Source organism: Podarcis melisellensis, assembly GCF_964234715.1.
Source record: "Podarcis melisellensis genome assembly, chromosome: 6".
Taxonomy (NCBI): domain Eukaryota; kingdom Metazoa; phylum Chordata; class Lepidosauria; order Squamata; family Lacertidae; genus Podarcis; species Podarcis melisellensis.
Genome location: NC_138538.1, coordinates 98724171 through 98736953, shown reverse-complemented (window position 1 = coordinate 98736953; position 12783 = coordinate 98724171). Strand labels below are relative to the sequence as shown.

Sequence of the window (12783 nt, the reverse complement as noted above, 5' to 3'; positions counted from 1 at the left end):
AAAGATTATCTACAGAAATATTGTAAAATTAATGAATGTTAGAAAGATGTTGGAATGAAGTTATATGGCTTTAGCAGAAATGTTATAAAGGATTAAGGACAAATAGATTGTTAATGGATTAAAGGGAAAAATAAGGTCAGAATGTGTTAAGATAAATTATAGGACAGAAAACTGAGGAAGATGGAAAGGATTTGCTGAAACAGTTAATTGAAGTGGAATACAAAAAAGGGAGGTGCGAGGAGGTCGCTGAAAGAAGTAAATGAAAAGATATTGAAAGTATTGGATGTGTTTTTAATTGTTTTTGTTTTGTTTTGTTATGTATATGTAGTCTTTTTGTTTCTGTATTGTATTGTATTGTTTCGTTTTGTTTATAATTCTTTTTCTTTTTTCTGTAATCTTTAAACTCTTAATAAATATTATTATTTTTTTAAAAAAGAAAGTGCTGAGGCAATAGGACTGTGTCTGGTTGTCCCCAGCTCTGCATTCCCATGTCTTGGACAAAGTGTTTTTCATCTAACACACAATGCCTGAAGTATGGAATCTAAACCCTTCCAGCTTTTGAAAATAGGACTGAACCTATGCATTTTTTACTACGGGCACAGGCACCTGTGGATGTTATGACCATACAACTAGACATAGACCAGGAAAAGGCTATAGATGTCTCACCAGGTGTTGTGTTTACTCACACACTAGCCCCAAATCTATTTAATGCACTTTTGACTTTTATTATTTAAAAAATACCTTGTTGGTAGCATCAAGGCAGCTTATTTTTTCCAGCAGTTCTACATTATTTAGTTCAGATGCTTGTTTGCCTTGTGATAAGTTGCTTGGAGTCAGTTGCTGCTGGTCTTCAAACAAATACTGAAAAGGGTGAGAAAAAAGTGACATTTGCTCAGATAAGGTTCCTTTTGCAGTTTGCTTCCATTGTTATATAGCTCAGCAGGGAAATGGACTGGTAAATGAAGAAGATTCACAGTGAGAGGCTGGCCTTGGGACAATTTAACCCTTCCAATTCCATACAGCTTTCAAATTCCCTGACATTTCCATTTTCTACCCAAATATCTAATTTTCCATCAGTTACTAATTAAAGTATCATTAATTATCCCCTTCCCCTGCTCTTCTCAATTCCATTTCTTGCTATTCATTCCTCATTCCTCCTCATTGTTCTAGCAAAACTAACCAGAACTCAAGTTACTTTGTTTCTTCAAGCTGTATTGGAGCTACTATGTCTAGTACAAGAAGTCTGTGTGAGTTTATTATTAAAATATTTCCTGCTGCCTTTCTGACACACAATGACATTCAAGGCAGCTCCAAAATATTTGTTCTCAATTTCCCCTCATACTCCTTTAAGTCACTAAGCAAGGAGTCTGATTCATGTTCATCAGCACAAAGTTGCCTCAACTCCATGACTTCCTACTGAGGTAATCTGTAGTCTTTATCACTTTCCCCATGGTGGCAAAAGCAAGGTCTGGCATTAACAACAATTGTGTCCTGTGCCTTGAAAGTCTGTACTGCAACCAGGCTCAGACTCACCACTGAGCCTCAGGATCCAGAGGTGTCCAGGGAAATCACTGCCCAGGGACCTGTACCTTAAATAGCCCCACTCTGTGCTGCCCCTGAGTTGTGGAGTAAAATATTTCATAACCCTTTTGCTTCACCTGAGTGCCCTCCCAAATGCCATTAAAGGTCTGATGTATGGAATATCCTCTCTATAGTGAACAGATTTAGATTCTGATATCTGAATCTGTCACAGTGACGTCAAACAAACATTTCCTGGGGAAAACCTGAATGGCTCCATCTTTCCCAGAGCACAGCCTTTTCTGAGTGAGGGCAATACACTTTTGCTGACAGCTCTACTCAGACGTTTCTTGTCACAGCCTTACTAAGCTGTGTCCAAATTAATGAGTTGTTGTTTTATAAGGAAGACTAGGATCTTTTTCTGCTGCAAGCTGCTGATCACTCCTCCGCAGGTAAAAAACCTGTGTATTCCTAATAAAGTATGTCTAAAACAACAATGCTACTAATGTCCCACATGCTCCAAAAGCTGTACACACTTGCAGAAAAGTTGTGTACTGTATTAAGCTGCTTGGAAATTATTCTGTGTCACAGTAACAAAGAACAGAGAATGAATTCCAAGAGCTTTTGCTTGCTAGTGTTTCAAGGGGATGGTGGTATAATACGGCTCTTCTATCATTGCTTGTTACTTTATTGCCATTAAAATTACTGTTTTCATTATTTTGTAGTGCTTTTTCCTATTTGACATTTCTTGGTGTTTTTAAGATGATTACTTTTATTTGTTAGTTTCAAATACTTGTACCCCACCATTCAGGACAATGGCATGACGAGGCGGCTTACCATCACAATTAAAAAGCAATAGATTTAATCAGTAGGTTGAGTAAAATTAAGCAGCCACTAAAAACAGCAGGTCAACATAAAACCATTAAAAGAAAAGCTACATGAGACAAGTCATTGGGGCTCATTTAAGGGAACCCAAGAGGAGCTTGCTGATTATTTTGAGAGGAGTTTCAAAGATCTACAGCCACTCCTTGGAGTAAAAACATATGTATTATTCAATGTATGGTGGAATTTTAAAACCAAACCACTTAGCTCCTCTGTTTTTACCAACTAGTTTATTCCATCCTGTCTCCAAAAAAACAATCATAATGTACCTAGTTCTCACTCCAACTCCCTTTTATTACTAAAACAAGCCTGTGAGGCAGGTTCGGCTTAGGCAGGCTGACCCTAAGTGAAGCTCAAGGCTCAGTACAGATTTGATTCTAGGTTTCCTCAGAGTTAATCTGACATTCTAGCCCTTAATGCTGGGCGGCATCAGTGTCTTTCTTCAGATGTTAAGCACATCTTAACACCAGTGTCATCAGTGTCTTACTTCAGATGTTAAGCACAGAATACAATATCTGGCTCAAGTACCAGATATCAAGTTTTCTAGCAGACATGTAACTTGGCCAGTTTCTGATTTTCCACGTACAGCTTTAAAGCAAGCCGTATCTGGATTAAAAAGGCCTCCTCTGTTGCAATTTGACAATGAAAGCAACCCTGGCTGGTGACAGTATTTTGTTGCCCTCAAAGATAAGAGTGTGGGTTTGTAAATGATCAAAACAGAAAATTAAATCCATTATCTTCTTAAAATTAAACACAGGTTATTCTCTGGCACAGTGGCCATCAAACTCTTGCACCCAGCTCTTATGTTCAGCATGCACTTTTAATATTTTTCTCAAATATGATTTTACTACAACTGATCTGACCGTTTCTCTTTAGCTTGTGAGACCCACCCCACGGGCACAATCCGATGCACACTTACCTGGGAGGGAATTCCACTGTACTTAATGGGACTTAATTCTGAGTAAACATGCATGGGATTGCCAGATAGCCACTCAAGTTATGGGTCAAAAAGGCCACAAACCAGCTGAAGGCCAACAGATTTGGGGATCTTTTCAGTGCTACGACAATTGCAGTCTTGTCATACCTACTGGCTTCAATTTAAGCCAAAGCTCTAGAAAAGGACCTACTTCTTTGCAATAGTGATAACCCCAAGGTTTAACAGAACAAGATTTTCTCAAGGTGTTACAAGCTCAATATAATCCTCAGCCGCAAAAGGCTTCAGAGGCTCAGCTCTTAATGCGAAGCTTCCACTACTGTGTTTAAAAGCAGTTCAGTGAGCTTCCCCTAATCATAGCTGGATGATAACTAGATGAAAATGTCATTGTCACCAATCATTGGTATGCATTTTTTAAATTTTCTGCTGCTAGCTGAAATCAGCACTTATCACTGACGTGAATCCAATTCGGCTGACAAGGATGTTTCTAAATTAAAGATGGCAGAGGCACAATTTCTTAAATACAACCAGAAGTTGAACTTAATGAGATTTCAAATCCTAGCAAAGCCAAGAGAATCCAGGACTCCATTGCATATGGTACCTAGAATGTTGGCAACTGCAGCTGACACAGTTCTAGGGGAGCTGCCATTAATTCAAGGTGACACACCAATTATTTAGAATATCTAAACTGCAGAAGTCTGTCTATAGGCAGCACAACCCCATATTAGATACCATCTGTACAAGGTCGCTAAGAGGAGAGAAAATTGTCACAATGCTGCCAGGTGTACACTCCGTTTACAAGACCACCCCCTCCTCAATCCATGCCTTTTAAGGGTTTCTCCTCCTTCAAAAATAATTTTGCCAACTTTGCAGTTTCACATTTTGTACTTAATTACATGACAGCACAGAAAGCGGGATTTTGTTCTGCTGCCCTGATGCTCAACACATCCACTGGGGGGGAGAGCACTGCTTTGTTGCACAAAGTCCAATACGTTTTGAATAAAATGCATTCTTAACGGTAAAACGAAAACAAGGATTTGTAGCCCCTCTACATGCGCGGCCAGCCGCTCCTTCGGAAACCTAAAACGGAGCTGGCCGAGGGCCTGGCCGGAAAACAGGCTTCTCCTCCCCGCTCGGCTCCCTCCCGGCCCCCGACAGCAGCCCTTCCTTCCCGCGGCGGCCCGGGAGGGCGCTACCTTCGGCCGCAGCGGGACGTAGTCGGCGCACAGCTCTTCCCACAGCTCGCGCAGCTCGGGCGCCTCGCTGGGAGCCCCGGCCGCCCCCTCGGGGCTTCTCCGCGCCGGCACCGGCAGCCGGCTCCCGCGGGGGCTGCGCACGGGCTTGCAGCCGAAGGCCTTCAGCAGGCTCAGCGCCGCCGCCAGCCCGCCGCCCGCGGGCCCCGACGCCAGCGACTCCAGCGAGGACGAGCCGGCTTCCTCGGCGCGCCTCCGCCTCCGCCCCGGCCCGTCCGCCTCCGCCTCCGCCGCCTCGTCGTCCAGGCTCTCTCCGTCGCCGGGGCGCTGGGACTGCCCGGCGCTCTTCGCCGCCGCCGCCCTCCGCGGCACCCGGCACACGGCCTCGTAGTCGGCGTCGGCCACGCGCAGCGCCGCGCAGCCCCGGCACCGTCGCGGGGCTCCGGGCGGCTGCTCGTCGGCGCGCGCCTCGCCCTCCGTCCAGCACTCGAGGCCCGAGAAAGCGAAGTCCTCCTGGAGCAGCGCCAGGTAGCGGGCGTCCCAAGCGCCGCCGCCGCCGCCGCCGCCCGGCTGGCCCTCCGGCTGGCCCTCGGGCGGGGCCTCGGGGGCGCCGTTGGTCCTCCGGTAGAGGGCGGCCAGGCACAGCTTGAGGCGCTCCTTCTCCAGCAGCAGCCGCTGCAGCCGCTCCAGCGACAGCGCCTCGACGCGCGCGATGACCGTGTCGAAGCGGTAGACGCGCTCGAGCAGGAAGGCGCACTTGCCGCAGGCGAACTCGGCGCGCCCGTCGCGGGACACCTCGCGCCCCGTCGCGTGAGCCAGGAGCACCTGCAGGCTGGGCCGGGAGGGCGGCGGCGGCGGCGGCGCGGGAGAGGGCGGCGCCCCCGCCGCCCCGTGGAAGAGCCAGCGCCGGTGGGTGCCGCACAGCGCCCGGCCGCACACGCGGCACCACTCCGAGCGCATCCCCAGCGCGGCCCCGGGCAGCCGCCCGCCGCCCGCCCAGAGAGAGATGCTCCGGCCGCGCCCGCGCCCGGTCCCCCGGCAAGATGGCCGCCGCAGCCGGCCCGCGGAGGCTTCTGGGAGTCGTAGTCCCCCGCCCCGCCCGGCAGCCCCCGGAGCTCTCCAGCATCCCGTGCTCAGAGCAGCAGCCTCCCGGCCCGAGGGGAAGGGGCCCAGCGCCCGGCGATGCAGACAAAAGCCTCCAAGGAAGGATGGAGCGAGCTTTTCCCTCCCACTCTGGAGGGCAGGACTTGAACCAATGGGCTCAGGGCAGTATTAGAAAGAACTTTCTGACGGGAAGAGCTGTTCCGCCGTGGAACGGTCTCCCTCTAGAAATTGTGGACTGGCCTTTCTTGGAGGTTTCTAAGCAGAGCTTGGATGGCCATCTATCCCGGATGCTTCAGTTGAGATTCCCACATTGCGGGGGTTGGACTAGATGACTGCTGAGGGTCCCTTCCAGATCGACAGCTCTATAATTACGCCATCTAAAATGAACTTTCATGCAATCAGGATTTAAATACATAGAACACAGTGACTTACTAAAAACCAGAAAAATAAAGTTTTAGGCAAACCTTAAATGTACAGTCACATCAGATATGCAAATTCAGATGCTTTGAGCTTGCATTATGTATGTGAAAGGGAAGAATTATGTATTGACAGAGCAGTGATGATGACACTGACTCAGTTTGCAGATAAAGCTAAGCCAAACCATAGCATAGTGTGAACTCACAGTCCTCACAGACTGGCATCACTGAACTCCTCCCCCAGCTCTCCTGCTGCCATGCTTAAACCATTACTCAGTTTAGGGTGCTGTCTGAACCTGATCTCCTGGTTTTTGGGGGCAAACCACATGCCCAGGTTTGGATGGCACACTTAGCCAAACCACAGTGCAGCAGGAGGACCAATAATATTAATTCATTATTTCTATGCCGCACATCTGACCAGGTTGCCCCAGCCACTCTGGGCAGTTCCCATCAAAAAATTGTAAAAGCACAATACCACATCACATACTAAAAACCTCCCTTCAGATGTCTTTTAAAAATCCCATAGCCACTTATCTGTTTGACATCTGCTGGCAGGGCATTCCACAGGGCGGGTGCCACCACCGAAAAGGCCCTCTCCCAAGGGAGGAGTACAGCTGCCAGGAACGTACCTGCTTGTGTTTTCCCCACTAAACAATAGTTTGGCTCAGCATTACATGTGAACTAAGCCATTGGCAATGTATGTTTGATTCCGCTAAACCATAGGAACACAAATCCCACATTAAATTAGTGCCTATGGAAAGAGGGTCATGGCCTTTTCAATAAATGAGCCACCTTTAATACACAGGATAAAAAGCCATTAAGCTTTAGGAACAAAGAAAGGAGGAGTACACTGGCTCTAACACATATATATATATAAATAACAAAGGAGAAGTAAGACAATTATTCTGTCATGAAATTATTACTGGAATGCTGCATTTAATTCTGTGACTCACAGAATTTTTTGAAAGTTATTTGAAGACCAAAACATTTTTTATACTTTTAAAAGAGACTTAGACTGGAACCTAAGACAAATAATTGGCTTTCTTCCACCACAAGGAGAACAAACACAGGGGTTGCGGAGCTCATCTCACTTTACAGGCTGAGGGAGCCGAAGTTTGTCCACAGACAGGTATCCAGGTCATGTGGCCAGCTTGACCAAGCCGCTTCTGGTGCAACGGAATACCGAAACCAGAGCAGAACATGGAAACGCCATTTACCTTCCCACCGGAGCCGTACCGATTTATCTGCTTGCACTTTTTGGTGTGCTTTCGAACTGCTAGGTTGGGAGGAGCTGGGACAGAGCAATGGGAGCTCACCCCATCGCTGGGAATCGAACTGCCAACCTTCTGATCGGCAAGCCCAAGAGGCTAAGTGGTTTAGACCACAGCGCCACCCGCGTCCCTGTTTTATTTTGTAGGGACTACAAATTGCTCAAATGCAGTATTTTGTATGTAGAGAAATGCAGTTTTCCCCATTTCCCCATTATTTCCTCCTGTGATTTCAGTGCAGGATGAGCAGCTACTAGCTATTGCCTGATATTATAAGTAATTAGTAACATAACTCCCTGGTCTTCCCATGTCACTGGACCATTTTATTAAGTACATTTGCAGCTCCATGCTTCAGGGGGCGATATTGTCTCAGTCCTGCTAACAGTCATCCAGGAATACACAAAGAGAGAGAGAGAGAGAGAGAGAGAGAGAGAGAGAGAGAGAGAGAGAGAGAGAGGAATGCCAGATAACAGCAAAGGCACCTTCTCACTCCTGACAGCTTTGGGGCTTTTTATCTCTTTCTTTGTCTACTGGTGGGCTTAGGTGGAACCATGCTGCTACTCTGCCTGCATTCGCTGAAGCAGAAGCTTGCCTCTTTCAATTGACACTGCACATTAATGCCTCTGTAACGAGGGCTGTCGGCTCATCTGCTATGTGAAGACAGAATGGTATTTCTATTTGGACTGCGGGGGCGGGGGGGAGGTACTCAAAGTGTAATGTGTAGGTGAAAAGGCCCATGGTATTTGTGAGGCTTCTTTCATTTTCAAAGCCTGTCTGCTTTACTCTGTATTAGCAAAAATAGTAATATTTGGAAGGTATCTGGGATCTTTGGGGGGGATTCTGTTACGGGTCCAATGATGCTTGAGGATTAGATTGGGACTGAAGGGGTTCTTGTTCATGCAAGGAGGCCACGTTGCCAATATCTGCACAGGTGGGAAGAGAAGTGGCAAAGGGAAGCAGCTTCCTGAAAACAATGATTCATGGCCTCTGAAGACCAGCGTAAACACTTCCCAGGCAGAGGGAAACATCTTGAGTGGCTAGAGAAGGGACCACAAGGAATATATACCCAACAGCAGGCCGTTTGGGCAGGCAGGATGCAAAAGAACCATTAGAAAAACAGTGCTTGCACTGGAGAAACTTCAGCTGCATTGTTACCTGCACTTTCATTTCCTCATGCTCCTGCAAGCGTTGCAACAGGTTCTGCTTCTCTGTGGAGAGCTGCTCAAGGAGCTGCTCCTTGTCCCTCAGATTCCAAGCCAGCTCCTCAATCTTCCTGCAGAGGAAAAACATTCTGGTCACCATGGCTGGAAGCAAGGAACACTACGAGATACAGAGATACAGGGCAGGATGGCCATTTGGCATGACTGTGGGCAGTTAGACAAGGTCAGGACATCACAGAGGCAAATACAATGAGCTACGGATGACTTTGTCAGCCTGTCACTCAGAGGAGCACCTCCTCCACCACCAACAAAGCACAAAACCAAACAAGCCAGGAGACTTGGAAGAACCCCGACCAGACCTAAGAGGAGGTGTGTAGTGGTGATAGGGGATTCCCTACTGAGGGGAACAGAAGCAGTGATCTGTGGGCCTGACAAGATGTCTCGGGAAGTGTGCTGTCTCCCTGGGGCTAAGATCCAAGATGTAACTGAACGACAGCAAGGAATCATAAAACCCACTGACAAATACCCCTTCCTCTTGGTTCATGTGGGAACCAATGACACTGCAAGCAATAGCCTCCAGAAGATCAAAAGAGATTACGAGGCTCTGGGCAGGAAATTGAAGCAATTAAATGCACAAATTGTCATCTCATCTGTCCTCCCAGTTGAACAACGTGGCCCAGGGAGAGAGGGAAAAATAGTGGAAGTGAATGGTGTAAACGGTTCTTAGATCACGGACTGCAGTTTCTTGAAGATGGACTTCTGGCAAGCGATGGGCTGCACCTCACAATGGTTGGGAGGAATGTTTTTGCAAAAAATCTCAGAAACCTCATCAGGAGGGCTTTAAACTGACTAATGTGGGGGAGGGATACAGTGCTCCTGAAGGTAGGAGTCTATCAATTGATGAAGGTGATCATCCAAATGTCATAGACCAAATGGAGCAAACAGCACGCAGACCTAGTGGTGGGAGGAAAAAACCCTTAAATAAGAGACATGGGGGAATGATTAATGGACTTCAATGTCGGTACACTAATGCGCAAAGCATGGGAAATAAACAAGATGAGCTTGAGCTCTTGGTACAGCAAACTAACTATGACATAATAGGCATCACTGAAACCTGGTGGGATAAGTCCCACGATTGGAATGTAATAATGGAGGGATACAATCTATTTCAGAGAAACAGACCAGACAAGAAAGGAGGAGGAGTGGTGTTATATGTCAGGGATGTGTATACCTGTGAAGAGATCCAAGATTTAGAGCCTCAAAGCCAAAGTGAGAGCATTTGGGTCAAAATTAAGGGAGAGAAGAATAACAGTGACCTCACTTTAGACCCCATTTTAGATCTGGTCCTAACCAATGTTGATGACCTGGTTAGTGGGGTAGAAGTGGAAGGATCATTAGGCACAAGTGATCATGCTCTTCTGAAGTTTACTATACAGCGGAAAGGAGCAGCCAAGCATACTAGGACTCAATTTCTTGACTTTAAGAAAGCCGACTTCATAAAACTTAGGGAAGTGCTGGGTGAGATCCCATGGACAGTAATACTAAAAGGAAAGGGAGTTCATGATGGCTGGGAGTTTGTTAAGAGGAAGATAGTAAAAGCACAACTTCAGGCAATACCAATGAGACGGAAACATGGAAGGTGCCTAAAGAAGCCAGGGTGGCTATCTAAAGAACTTTAACTGAGTTAAGATTAAAAAAGGATGTGTACAAAAAATGGAAAAGGGGGGAAACCACCAAAGAGGAATTCAAACAAATAGCCAGCACGTGTAGACACAAAGTCAGAAAAGCTAAAGCACAGAATGAACTCAGGCTTGCGAGAGAGGTTAAAAGCAACAAAAAAGGCTTTTATGGGTATGTTCGTAGCAAAAGGAAGAACAAAGAAACAGTGGGGTCACTCAGAGAAGAAGATGGTGAAATGCAAACAGGGGACACAGAAAGGGCTGAACTCCTCAATGCCTTCTTTGCCTCAGTCTTCTCTGATAAAGAAAACAATGCCCGACCTGAAGAATTTGGAGCAAATGATTCAGCAGAGGAAACACAGCCCAGAATAACTAAGGAGATAGTACAAGAATACTTGGCTAGTCTAGATGTATTCAAGTCTCCAGGGCCAGATGAACTGTATCCAAGAGTATTAAAGGAACTGGCAGATGTGATCTCAGAACCACTGGCAGTAATCTTTGAGAATTCCTGGAGAACAGGCGAAGTCCCAGCAGACTGGAGGAGGGCAAATGTTGTCCCTAGTTTCAAAAAGGGGAAAAGAGAGAGAGAGAGAGAGAGAGAGAGAGAGAGAGAGAGAGAGAGAGAGAGAGAGAAAGAAAGAAAGAAAGAAAGAAAGAAAGAAAAGAGAGCAAATCCAGGCTCCTTCTGGCCTATTATTATAGTCAGCATGACCTTGAGAGAAAGAGATAACAGGACCACTTTTAAGCCAGCTGTACTCAGCTTCTCTGAAGTGATAACTAAATATAATGAACCTTCTGCTTGTTTCTTTCATACAGAGAAGCTTCCAGAACCATCTTGAATTAATTAAAATAGGAAAGATCTCTACCTTCTGCACTAATAAATGCAAACTGACACAACTTTGGGGAAAATAAAAAAACCTATCCCCCAAATTTCTCAGAAGATTTAACATTATGGGTGGCAGACACAAACCGAATCAGTGGAACTAAACCCATAGAAACATACTTATTTTTCTCAGCCAACATAGCATTGTAGGTTTCCAAAACAGCCTGGCTTTTCCTGGTCTCATCCTGCAGCTTGGTGAACTTCATCAGCTCCTTGGTGAGTTTCAGACTGCGATCCTTTTCAACCTCTGCCATAGTTGCCATCCTCTCTGCTTTGGTCTTTGCCGACTGAGCTTCCTAAAGGAAGAATCAGAGATGAAATCAGCCAAAGGAATCCTGAAAGAGTAGGTGCCTCCAGTTTAGATGTCTCCTGTTGTGTCCAAACCAAAGAGACCTCATTCTTTCTCTTCAGAAGAAATCAGGAGGAGGCCAGCAGAAGACTGTGATGGATATTTACATGAGCCCTGTAAATGTTTTCCCAAGTGTCACCTGAAAACTGCTCTAGAGGAGGCACCTGGTATTTTCATCCTACTTGGCAGGCCACAAATGTTTTGGGAAGGCTCACAGGCAGAATGGATGGCTCTGAGAGGGGCTTGGACTGCTTTTAACACCTCATTGAAGTCATTCTCTCACTTGACATTGAGAATGAACGCATTGGTGAAATCTACAGTCAACATTCAATATGGAATGTCAGTACAGTTAGTCTGTCAAAACCACATCATAGAATGAGACCCCTTCACCCCACCTAAATCAACTTGGATATACATCGCTTCCTCTGTTTTGCACCTACAGAGTCTGCATCCACCACAAATGGTGACCAGGAGCGGTCAGAGTTCACATGTACACCATTCTCTAGCCGTAAGTACACTGAAGTAATGGTTTTCATTAAGCTCCTAGGCTGCAAGCATATTTACTCCAGAAAACAAATATTCCTCATCATTTAACTGAATTAGGGTTAGATAGCAAGTTCCATGACAATGCAGGACCACTCCTAAGGTTACATAGCTATTCCGTTTGAGAGGGGATCCTGATGAGATCAGGCTCTTCCAGCATGTGGAGGATTCTACACACATCTCTTGATGCATTCAATGCACCTTTTTGATGCACTTGGGACAGGCAGCCAGAGATGGCACTCACGCATGCAGCCCCTCATGTGCTATTTAAACAGGGAGGGGGCATATAAACTGCCTTTGATGGGAGCAATTCTTGGAGCAAGAGTGAACAGAATCCACAAGTGAGAGCCACGGAACTCCCAAATCTCACACCTGAATAAACTGATACCCAACACTAGAACTGAACTTCCTCATTTCCCAACTGTCTTTTTCCAGGATAGTTACCCTCACTGAGGCTTTGTAAAATGCTGCCCAAGAGCGTAGCTTGCTCTACATGCTAATTATCTTTAAACAGACTTGAGTGGCTAATCTAAACAGAGCTCATTATAAGATTTAAGCTTTTGGAATTTTTTTATCGCATTATTATGCAAATGAAACAAAGAATAAAAACATTTCTACTGAATACACAAAGAAAGAAAAAAGGGGGAAAGAAAAGAAAAACAAAGCAAATGCAAACAAAACGTAAAAAACATAAGTATAATATAGCATAACTGTAACAGTCATTCCAGAATGTCATTTCTTTACCTGAACACTGACCCTTCTGGGGTGAATCTATTTCTATTATACTTTTTGTGTTTGCAGGATCTCATGATTGTACCCTACTAAAATGGTTAGCAAAACACACACACATAAAT

The 12783-nt window shown here is 45.8% G+C and overlaps 1 protein-coding gene across 5 annotated transcripts in view; it reads right to left on the bottom strand.

The window, feature by feature from the left end:
* Nucleotides 1-12783, bottom strand: part of PDE4DIP (phosphodiesterase 4D interacting protein) — a 114651-nt gene that overhangs the window by 61487 nt on the left and 40381 nt on the right. For 4 of the 5 annotated variants that reach the window (XM_081915004.1, XM_081915007.1, XM_081915008.1 and 1 more), the window contains exons 1-2: nucleotides 4531-5495; nucleotides 742-861 (exon numbers count right to left, since the gene is read on the bottom strand). In XM_081915004.1, coding sequence (XP_081771130.1) covers nucleotides 742-861; nucleotides 4531-5487 — 1077 coding nt within the window. In that variant the 5' untranslated portion in view covers nucleotides 5488-5495. Of the gene's footprint in view, nucleotides 1-741; nucleotides 862-4530; nucleotides 5496-8470; nucleotides 8589-11157; nucleotides 11334-12783 lie in introns of those variants that run through there. The other variant, XM_081915005.1, reaches the window with a different exon arrangement.